The 12,365-nt window shown below is 32.8% G+C and overlaps 1 protein-coding gene across 1 annotated transcript; it reads left to right on the forward strand.

The window, feature by feature from the left end:
- The first annotated feature begins 45 nt into the window (after positions 1-45).
- Positions 46-8,985, forward strand: LOC100370037 (ras-related protein Rab-29-like). Its single transcript, XM_085496795.1, has 5 exons — positions 46-477; positions 1,062-1,133; positions 2,002-2,183; positions 3,568-3,689; positions 3,836-8,985. The coding sequence occupies exons 1-5, from the start codon at positions 360-362 to the stop codon at positions 3,966-3,968; spliced, it is 627 nt and encodes a 208-aa protein (XP_085352921.1). The 5' UTR covers positions 46-359; the 3' UTR covers positions 3,969-8,985.
- Positions 8,986-12,365: the final 3,380 nt, after the last annotated feature.

Genomic DNA, 12,365 nt, shown 5'->3' on the forward strand with positions numbered 1-12,365 from the left:
AAAAGTCAGGTGACTGAAGTAGTCACATGACGTCTTCTCGGAGAACGAAACATCATAGAACAGAGGGGTGGCTGTACCTGCGATCAACACCGTTGTTTTGTATGCACTGCTTATACGTTCAAATCAAACACCGCTTGACCGAAACAAAGATGGCCTTTGTCACACAGAATGCGATAGCTTGTTTTACTTGAGGGTTCGCCTAGTTTGGATTTTTGGGAGAGTTCGAATACGGAATCTCACACGCCTGTCGGGGGGCCTGTTCGCTGTTGTGATCGGACGATCGGAAAAGGCAGACAAGTGCGACATCTTTCCCCGAAGTTACGGAACAGACGTACACCGAGGCGTGTATGTAATGCAGGATGACAGAAAGACTGTTCAAAGTTTTAATTATTGGCGATGCCACTGTCGGGAAAACATCCTTTGTGCAGCGTTATGTTAATGATTCGTTCAGACGTGAGTACAAGACAACGATTGGAGGTATGTTTTCTCATGAATGGCCCTCGTTCATGTTCACATTCTTAATTAAATTTGCTACTGATCTAATACTGTTTTCCACGAACTAGTGATTATCACTTTCGTTTTATTGATAGCATTACGCATTGGTTTAAATGTAGAGTAATGTGCATTTTACAACATGAAATTAAGAATTATTTTCTTCCTAGACTGACCATTAAGCTACAAAAAAATCCCAATGGACTGCTGCTAACAGGGGTCAAGCATTTTCTAAATCACGGACGGCGGGTTCTGGGTCTGGAAGAGTGTTTCCAGTACACAGTTTTTTTAGTTTTTTTTGTTCTGTCTTGTACATTTTTCTTTTTCTTGAATGTTACAACTTTTTGCATGCAATTTGTTTTCTCTTCAAGTGTATAGCTTGGAATATTTTTTTAACCAATCACCCCCAATGATGGTTGACCTGTAAATCTTTTGACAGTGTTTTGTCAAAAAAAATGTTATATAAATACCTACATGACCGCTAAAATGCATTCATGGCTTATAATTTTGTCAAGTTTGTAAAAACTGTTATATTCAAACAATATTGTCTCCTTTTTCAAAATTGACAGTTGATTTCGCCTTAAAAGTAATCCAGTTATCAGAGACAGACACAGTGCGACTACAATTATGGGACATAGCAGGTAAGCATTTGTATGTCACACATATGAACAAAATCTGATAATAAAACAATGACCAAGGTCAAATAATTTATATTAAGATTGTTTTTGCAAACAATATGGACTTTTAAATGTAACATAAAGCCAAAGACATTTTCTATTGTCTTTGATAAAACCTAAACCATTAATTATTTGTTGGGAAAATTAAATGTTAAGAGGATTGTTTTTGTGCTATTTACACAGTCATAATAGACTTACAGACTTGTCCCATGGAAGGGTTTATAGTTCCATGCTTGTCCTAACTCACGAAAATTATTTCTCATGCAACTAAAGTGATTTACAGTAAATTCTTCCACTACATGTACCGGTACATATACATATAACACGTTTTATTAATTGAACATACATGTACATATGTCCAAATGTGTGATCTCAAAATTCAGTGTGAGAATTTGTTTCTTTGCGAAAAATTTTCACTTTTCAGTTCACTATAATTGTCTTCAGATACTTTTGTCAGTTTCAAATCATTTTGAAATTTATTAATCTTAAGTTTCACAATTTGGAGTTTTAAATTGATATAGTTAATTACTGCACTGTATTTAATTAGCCAACCCAAACATGCCACACACTGTGTACAGTACCAACTGCATGTGATACTTGTGTTGAGTTGAAGCTTTTCATGTTACTACATGTGGCAGAAATGTGACAGAGCAAAATTCATTATATCATGTCTGGTTTTCACCTTTCGTGGCTACCAATAATTATAATACAATGTGCGTGACATTTGAAAATAGGTTACAGGCTAATTCTGTGCCCCTACATATGACCTATTTCTCTCTCCCTTTGTGTGACCAACGGAATAATCTGCTTTGTGAACCTTGGTAATTCACAGGGCAAGAACGTTTTTCCTCGATGACCAGAGTCTATTACAAAGATGCCTCAGCATGTGTAATAATGTTTGACATCACCGCCAAGAAAACATTTCAAAATATTCTCAAATGGAAGAAAGATCTGGATACAAAAGTCAGTCTTCCAGATGGCCAACTTGTGCCCTGTCTGCTCGTAGCAAACAAGGTAGGACAACTATTGACCTTTGACACCAAACTCTTTTTTTTTTTTTAACCATCTCGAATTTATGCTTTGTTTACTTAAGTGTATTGACTTAGTGTACTACCTGAGACAACTCTTGCTTTCATTGAGAAGTGGGTGTTCTGATTTTTGAGACTGTTAAATGCTTTCATGCAGGAAGACTTCAAGGATTATAGAGATTAATCCATGCAATATTTTAAGTATTATTTCTGGAGAATTGTTTCCTGTTGCCATTACTTGAATGAACTTTATTTAGCATAATTACTTCAATGTTGTGAAGTTCAATTCCCTCAATAATCCTTCCTGCCCCAAAATGATTTTAAAACAGTGTAAATTTTAATTTTCTAATTTTCTTAAATTCAGTCAATCAAAATTACATTATTGAAATATAATCACTTCACAAAGACAAATGTCTTGATGCTCAACATGTTTGTCTTTATGCCCTTAGAAAAAAAATACAGACATTTTCCTATATAGTCCTTTAACTTCCATGGTTCAAGCCCTGTGTTTTGAAATTATTCTTTCCATTAATCCATCTGTGATTGATAACGATTTTCATGATAAACACATGTATGCAAATAAATGTTTGTTTATCAATACAGGAGAAGGAAATTCATTTTGACCAGATACTATTACAAATAAGATATACGAGACGTATGGTATCTTGAGGTCATGACTCTATTATACACTATCAGATTGGTTATAACGTTTTGTAAAATTCATATTTGTATAGAAATCTATTTTATCCAAGCACATTTTACTCCGTACATTGTAATTTAATCTTTATTTCATTTTGCCTTTACATAATTATATTGACTTAGTGTAACCAAATGAAACACAAAATTCTCTGCAAATAACACTTTAAAAACATGTTTTCTAGGATTCACGAGTAGATATGCAATTCAAATTCAATGTAAGCTCAATTAGAAACAGAAAGTAAAATATATTTGACTGTTCTTAATAGCAGCAGTTCATCCTGACTATGTTTTTACTTGTTATTTTGAATTAGCAAAATTACAGTTTAGCTAACATAAAGCGTGCAAGATATATTGGTCTTGTATAAACAAAGATGGCGACTTCGACTGTTGGGCAGATCAATGAGTACCGGTACAAACTGAGACATTACCAAGCTTGAATTAGGTATTTGTGTAGGTGATTAGAAGGTATAGAAGGAGTTACCGGCAGTAATTAGTGCAAGTCGTGCCCAGGTCAAACCTCATACTTGTGATTTCCATTGGAAAAGTGCCTTGAATTGTGGGATAATCAATGTTTATCAACACAAATGTCACATATGCGTAGCGTGACGACTATCGCCCTTTAACAAGCATGTTTTTCAGTATGTTCTGTCAATTTTATTTGTGTCTTTCAGTCTGATTTACCAGACAGGCCTGTGTCTGAAGACGAGATTGAACAGTTGGCCAAAGATAATGATTTTATAGGTTGGACAGAAATGTCAGTCAAGGAAGGTGCCAATGTCAACGATGCAATGAAGTGAGTCAACATTATTTTTATTATAATTTCATACCTATTTATATTAGGATATTATTTTAAATGACATTATCTATTTATTATTACAGGTATTATCTATTTTCATGGAAATCATAATATTTAATATTCTTTATTTGTTTTTCATTTAGATTTCTTCTTGATGAGATTCTTGCGGCTCATAGTATCAATGCAAACAACACAACAGACGATAGACGGGATGGTGGCCATATTACAGTAAAAAACGACAGAGACACCATAAACAATAAGAGCTGTGGATGTTGACATACAGCATATATATTGGATTGAATTCAAGTATTTTAGTAAAATTTGATTGATGTCCAAGAAACTGACCATTTTGGGTACTGAGGTGGCTAACCAAACCCGACTTGTACACACTCAACTTCTTTATATGTTGGGCACCTCTGACCCAATGTTGGAAAATTGATATTATACATGGAAACTCACACTGAAATCTTTAAAAGGTTTTTTAGTTTCCACCTTATTTTGGTTGAGATGCAGCATACCCTGTGACATAAAGGAACAGTTTAAGAGTCATGGTTGGCTGATCGTTTGATACCGCCGTGTAAATGACAACAATAAACTGTTGAAAGAATAGCGACGACGACTTTCACGGTGTTCAACCACAGACGTTTACTCTTTATTTAAAAAATAATTTTTAAAGATTTTCAAAATACAGATAGGTTTTTTGAGACTTGGAATGACTGAAGTGGTGGCTGTAATTGAATTCACAGAGTTTCTTAAATTGGGTTCAGTTATTTATATCCAATTTTCTTGCTCTGTACAAAAATGAATTTTAAAATTACTAAATTCCACTAACTGAGTGATGTCAACTCAAAAAAACGATTTTTTATAAGTTGGGCACTTAGTTGATAATTCCTCTCACAAAATTATCAAACTGGTCAATTGTTATTCATCACGTAACAGATTTTGAAGGCATATACCGGTGCTACATTTCAAATTTACTAATTTTAAGAAGAATGTATTCTTCCAATTAATCTTAAAACAACAAATCAAATAACTGCATGTTTATGTGGAGGTCAGGATGCTCATTGTTTATGGAAATTATGAAAACAAATATTTCAAATTATGTTTTTGGGTACTAGTATTCGTTGATTCTGTTCTCTGTTGAGCTGTAAATTGGTCGTAGACTCCAATGGATGTCAGTTTATGTGGTCAAGCTAATTCCTTGAACAAATACACTCTTACAATAATAAGCAGTGTTGTGTACAGTCTGTCTGGTGATTACTAGTATTCTAAAGCAGGCTTAACAAAATTCTTTCTTGCATAACTCTATAACTTGTATCTCATCTTTCAAACCACACGTACCACTTTGAATCCCATTGATTTGGAATCATTGGTTATCGCCAACACAGTCATCGCACAGCATCATGTTTGATATGGGTCTCATGCGACATTCATATAATTGTTTATTTACTGACATGAGCTGTACAATGACTGTGATAATTGAAGTTACATGTATACATGTACTTAATTAAATAAACAAACTATAAATAGATATCAAACAAAGACATTTTCTCTTAAATTTTAAAAGACAAACCTGAAATAAAACAGTTTCATAGAGCTACAGTAATTTGTTACAGCATAGCAACCCAGTCTATAAGATATATAATACTTATTGAAAAACAGTACAATATTACATCTTGGTGGTCTTTTCTAATTCAACTCACTTATGTGCATTATTTTGTGCAATTTTCTCTTATTTCCAAGAAAACAAACTAACATACAAGTTTTTTGTGTTACTTGTATTTTTAAATTAAAAAAGCATTTGACTAGTTGGCAATGATTGTTTGAATCTTATATACATGCTATTTAAAAACATCTTTTGGCATTTGAACAATGTATGTTGGTAAAGGAAATACTTAGTACTGTAAACTTCCAGGATTTGTCTCAGTGTGCGTACACAAACATTTCATTTTGTGTTTTTAACAGTTGGTGATGTTCGACTCTTGTGATACCGTTTTCTTGATTGCCCTCTTATTATAAAGTTCTAAAAATGCTGCGACAAAAACCAAATACAGTATTCCCTTCAAATAAAATAATCATGTCAGTAATTTTAACGTAAAAATTAATTTATAATGGGCGGGTGTGTAATAGTGGTATTTATTTATTTAATCACTACCGGTATGTTGATTGATGTTGGGGGGGGGGTGTAAAATTGGTTATTCTATGATTTGTAATGTTCTCTTGTACCATGTACTTTAGGGTACTAATATAAATTGTACTTCACATCAATTTTTAGCTCCGCTGTCGACTTTGTCGAGCGGAGCTTATCATATGAGTGATTGTCCGTCGTCGTCGTCCGTGTCAATGTTTTACTTTTTCGACTTCTTCTTGAAAACTACAAGCCTCAATGCTTTGATACTTGGTGTATATGTACCTTGGGTAGACCACTCTCAGATTTGTTCATTTCATGATGATATCTTCAATTCTCTAATTTTGGTGAATATTTTTGTCATTTTTGGTAAAAAGTGATATTTTCGACTTCTTGTTAAAAACCGCAAGTGCAATTGCTTTGATATTACATATATAGGTACTACATGTGGACCTCTCTCAGAATTGTTCATTTTGTAATGATATCTTTAATTCTCTAATTTTGGTGAATATTTTTATCATTTTTGGTAAAAAGTGATATTTTCGACTTCTTGTTAAAAACCGCAAGTCCAATTGCTATGATACTACATATATAGGTACTACATGTGGACCTCTCTCAGATTTGTTCATTTTGTGATGATATCTTCAATTCTCTAATTTTGGTGAATATTTTTGTAATTTTTGGTAAAAAGTGATATTTTCGACTTCTTGTTAAAAACCACAAGTCCGATTGCTTTGATATTACATATATAGGTACTACATGTGGACCTCTCTCAGATTTGTTCATTTTGTGATGATGTCTTCAATTCTCTAATTTTCGTGAATATTTTTGTAATTTTTGGTAAAAAGTGATATTTTCGACTTCTTGTTAAAAACCAAAAGTTCAATTGCTTTGATATTACATATATAGATACTACATGTAGACCTTTCTCAGATTTGTTCATTTCGTGATGATATCTTCAATTCTCTAATTTTGGTGAATATTTTGGTCATTTTTGGTAGAAAGTGATATTTTCGACTTCTTGTTAAAAACTGTAAGTCTGATTGCTTTAATACTATACATATTGTTCATTTTCTAATGATATCTTCAGTTCTTTATTTGAAATGTGCATTGCTAACAGCGGAGCTATCTCAGCCGAAAGGCTGCTTGTTTTAAGGTACCAGGATGTATGCATAGGAGCACATTGGTTGTTAAATGTTTGTGATCATCGTTCAACATGCATTCTGGTTTGTTGCAATGCACCCACAGGTATCTTGAATATCTCACATAGTATGGGTCTCATATTATGAATATACTGTAAAAGAATTTATTTTCGCTGAAGGAGTGATTCAGTGAAAATAAAATCCAGCGAGTATACCTTTTTTCGTATATTTTACATTCAACTTGCCAAGAATCAGTGAAAATAAATTCCATACAAAATACCTAAAAAGTCTTTTCCGGGAAAATTTTTTCCAGTGAAAATAAATTATTTCCCAGTAAATATATTCAAGTGAGTCAAATGAGCTGTTACTAATTTACTAGTACCTAAACCAAATTTGAATGTATCTGAAGGCAGGTAGTCATGACAACCACCAACCTTCATATATGGTAATGCAATATTTTTTTTAAATTTAAATTTTTTTTAAAAATCTAAACATTGTCCCATGTTGAAATGCTTGCATGTTTTTGTAATTCATTCATATCTTGATCTGTTCAGCAGTATGTTTTTCTGTAAATAACTGTCATCATTATCTCTGTGTGATGGGAAATTGTTTGCGAATTGCACAAGCCAGTGATGATGTCGATATTTTGTAGCATTATAGGGAACATGTTAATGGAATCTCAAAAATTTATGATAGTAACAAAAATTAAATGGTTTATAGTGTTTTGTGATTTTTTTTTTTGCATTTAATTGGAACGTGTTTTGAGAAAAGTTTTTAAAATTATGTCTTAAAATATCATGTGTATGAAAGGTGTTAAGGACATGACTGTGAAAATGACCCAAATAGTCACACATCCTGGTACTTTGTGTGAATGAGAAACCATATCAGCAAATGTTAGGATGTGTAATTTGGAGGTCAGCACTAGTGTGCCCTCTCAGCCAATAGAGCATGTGACTGATGCATAAAGATGCATGTGTAATGCAAATAGTTTCGATAATTTACTGGCATGTCATTGGTGCAAAAGAAATTCATGTAATGATATAGTGAGCTTAGTTATGAAATTTGTATTTTAGAAAATGAAGTTGACATATTATAAACAAAATAAGTAAATACAAAGGAAATGATAACATATTTGTTCCTTGAGTCGCATACAATGTTACTGACTCACATTGATTTCATTTTGACTACAAAATAAGTCCAGTTAGAGAGCACACTGGTCAGCACATTGCATGTGACCTAGTCAAAGTGGGTACAACTCTGAAGCGAGATTTTGCTTGCATCTAAAATTATTTGGTTGTAGTAAGTTTTTTTTTCTTCTCAAGATTCATCATATAACGATAAAAGTAAGTGTAGCCTGCTGTCAAAGCATTGAATCTAACTGGTGATTGAGGCTAGTTTACATTTGTGTTTTAATGCAGACATGTTGCAGCCACTGTGGAAATTAACTTTTCAACACAAACCCCTAAATTTTCATTATTTCATCATTCTAACCCTTGAATGCCTTAATTTTTATTTGTCTAGAATTTCTTGATTAATTTAAGACCAAATTTACTGTGATTGTACTTTGCCTACATTTATCAACATTTTTGAAAAAAAATTGCGTGTTTAATCATAGACCTTAGAAAGGGTCTATGGTTTAATTTTGAGAAAAGTGACAGAAGTTGATATAAATGTCCACGGGGTTAGGGCCACTTAGCTCAGTTATGTTTCTTAAATGCTAATTTACAGTTCAACAAAATGAATTATTAACATTCTTCAAAAGTAAACTTTAATTTTCAGCAGCATGGTTGATATAGTAATTAAGGGATTAAATCACTTGGAATTTTATTAATTTATTGTAATATTAGTAATACTTCTATTTTATCTTATCTTCAATATTTATGCAGCCTGTCGTATCTTATTAATATATATCAATGATATTTTTCAATAAAAAAAATTGGCTTAAATTTAATGAAATGTTAGTCACTGTAAATTCTGCTCTAGTGTACCAATAAAGAGCTTTGTATATTTATCTTTGATGGGATTTTGTGTTTGGGATATTTTTTTCAATGATAGCAATTATTTGTTAGGAATGAATCACTCGATCATGGTATGTTTTGAATCACATCCTCGTACACGTTTCCTAAAACACTTTGATTACCAAGGTCAACTAATGTCGCATGTTTCACAAAATTTCTTTTTCCTGATTTGTTCAAAAATTTTGATCAAGATCTACAACTTATGTCAATTTCGTTTAAAATTAACACAGAAATTATAGACAAGCAGCCTAGTGGCTGATATACCTCCACTTTATACAATGTTGACAGCATTTTTAGCAAAATTTGACTTGGCCCACTCAAGGTGGCTACATATAAAATATCGAGGCAATTGGGCTAGCCTTTTCAAAGAAGAATACAAAAGATAGGATTTTTAAGCAAAAATGTTCACTTGAAGGTAACGTCTTAAAAGTCCATCCAAGGTGTCTACATAAAAAATATCAAAGCAATTGGGCTCGCCATTTTCAAAAAGAAAAAAATAAGTGGAAATAACCACTTTTACCCATAGCTCCTCTTGACAGTGGAGCTAAAATTATTTTTGATGAATAATGGTGTTCAAATGTACATGATTTATTGACTAAAACTATGTGTGAACCTATCAAATAACCTTGAAATTGAAACAGACTCCAAGATCATCATATACAGGCACATCTTTTTGACAGTACGAGAGAACAGAAAAATGGGTCATTCAGTGGAGCATAACATTACGTCCATGTAGACATTTTTTATGATGGTGCCAATGACTTGCATGGTGTTACCTATCAGGAATGCATTCAATTGATTCAGTAGATGCTCTCTGGTGACACCAATAAACCAGAACACTGCGAGTTTTGTGTCCTTGTGTCTCCGCTACTGACAGTTTGTATTTGTCATGTAAATGACAGCTATACTATAATTGACAGTGTGTTTGAAGACACCTGAAATGTTTGGTAAACCTGAAATGTCCAAAAAATAGGGATATATTGTCCCATAGATTTTGAAAGTCAAGAAATAAATATGCTGACTTCAGGCCTGTATGAAATGAAATTTTCTACCATGCTTTTATATGACATCCACTATTGTAGCATAAATCCTTCATAATAATTTAATATTAATCCAGTAATATAGAAACATATGTGTGTCAAGTAGGTGGGGTATCTCTCGCCAGTGTGATCAATGGATGGACCACTGTTGGTACTGAGACCATACCCATTTTTTGTCAATTTTCTTTATTACCTGAATTCGTAGATGAAAATCATTTTCTAGATGAAATAATAGAGACAATTCATATATCATGGGGCAGAGTCCCTGTTGTTTTGATAGTATACAGAACTGAAATACGCCATTTTGAATCAGAACTTGAAACAAATGTTAACCTTTTAACCACAAAAATTTCTCGCCCAAATTTTTCTCCACTTTTTTTCTTATATTCTTCAATATTTCTGGAAATAAAACCTAATTTTGGAGGCAACAGACATAATTTGAGTAAATTCTCAGTTTTTACTCAAAAAATTTGGCTATTTGTGTCCCAATCTTCTGAAGGAAAGTACAGACTATAAACATGGACTACTACCGTAAAATCTGTATCAGAAGCCACATTCCTAATAGAAGTCGCACCCATTCTTTTGGAATAATTGAGAACCAAAAATTCATCATTTCTCAAATGTGTAAATGCTCTAATAGAAACCACATCCCCTCTATTGCATTGTAGCATTTTAATAGAAGCGTCGGTTTCTAATACAGATTATACAGTAGTATTTTGTGATGAAAAGATGGAACTGTGGGCTTGAAAAGGATGTATAATGTATAGTGCAGATGTAATGATTGCAATCAGTCAAGGCAAGATTCTCATTCAAACATTATGAATTTGATCTGAAAAATATCGTTATCCCATTGTCTTCAAAGTATAACCAAGTTATACAACTACAAAGAAGCAGCTCTGTAGCTGGTACGATTGTTAGGCTTGGGTAGCCAATCAGGCACAAGTAGCTTCACATCGACTCTAAAGATTAATTTTGATGCATTTCAACATTAAAATGGTTTCTATTCAGCCATTTTCAATCTGATCATCAAACAAATACTTAAACATATGTTGTATGATGGATATATAATGTTTGAACAAGGCATGTCAGAGATATGGCCCTGGAAAAGCATTCATTAAAAAAAATACCTTAGCAGCAATTTAAATCCGATTTGCACATGCATCCAATGCATCTACCAATCCAGTTGCAGAATGGCAGAAATGCTGATTTCTCATCACAAATAAGGCCACCATTTGGCCATCTTAAAATGGATCCTAATTGTAACAAATGGATGTGCATATGTATGAAATTTGAATATGATCAGTCTGGGCATGTTGAAGATACAGTGGATGCACGGTCAGAGGTCAATCTGCAATTACCCATTTTTGGATCGCATCTAGACAGGAACTAAATATACCGTAGATCTGAATTATACCTGTATGTAGGAAATACAGTCCTAGTATGTAACAAACTCCAAACACCAGTCTTTTACTACTAGATATACATTTTATTTCAGCAAATGTGATTTTTAATATGATACAAAGTGAAAATATGAAATACAGGTGTACAATAATAACCAAGGTGAATAAACATATGCAGTCAATAATCCATGTAAAGGCACTTTTGAATAAATAACGTTTAAAATACAAACTGAAGAGTATACTGTCTGTAAAACAACACCTAAGTGTTTGCAAGATGAATATTAAACATGGCGTACATTTGTGCTGCAATAATGAGTCAATGTCAGACATTGGATACAGTACCGGAATTATGCATGCACTTGATTTCTGATAACAAATAATTCTAAGCCATACCAATATTAGACACTATAAGTTAACATTATAAAATACCATAATATATTCTTAGCAATAATATAAATCAATAATAAATCAAATCAGAAAATTTGTCCTAGGATTAGAATTATTAAAGTGTAATTGACAAGTTCTCAAATGCCAGTGTCCATTCTGTGATTGGGACATGGGGAGGATTGATTTTTCTGATCAGTCGTATGCAAGACTACCTCATCATCTAGCTTCCAAGAACTAGAGATTTGGTCATGCAGAATCCAAAAGTGAAAGCATGGGTATGAGGAAAAGTGTACCAAAACAATATATTATTAAATACTAAACATTACAAACTAAAAAATATAAATATGCATTTTGAAAATGCCACAATTCAAAATTTTTCATGGATGGACTTGGCCAACATACTCTTATGAATGGATTCTACCAGCATACTTTGGATACAGATACTGGCGACTTGAAAGTCAACTCAAGTTAGCCATGGAACCATACAAGTACAAATATTCTCCTTATTTATTTCCTTTTTGTCATTTATTTGATGAAACATTTTATTCCGCAAGATAT

The sequence above is a fragment of the Saccoglossus kowalevskii genome, chromosome 3 (assembly GCF_978046115.1).
Source record: "Saccoglossus kowalevskii chromosome 3, keSacKowa6.1, whole genome shotgun sequence".
NCBI classification, from domain to species: domain Eukaryota; kingdom Metazoa; phylum Hemichordata; class Enteropneusta; family Harrimaniidae; genus Saccoglossus; species Saccoglossus kowalevskii.

Bases quoted from the DNA above. Each gene is read 5' to 3' on its own strand.
- LOC100370037 (XM_085496795.1), top strand. From the start codon at position 360: ATGACAGAAAGACTGTTCAAAGTTTTAATTATTGGCGATGCCACTGTC. The intron at 1,134-2,001 runs GTAAGCATTTGT...GGTAATTCACAG, and splicing joins ACAATTATGGGACATAGCAG to GGCAAGAACGTTTTTCCTCG. The intron at 2,184-3,567 runs GTAGGACAACTA...TGTGTCTTTCAG, and splicing joins GTCTGCTCGTAGCAAACAAG to TCTGATTTACCAGACAGGCC.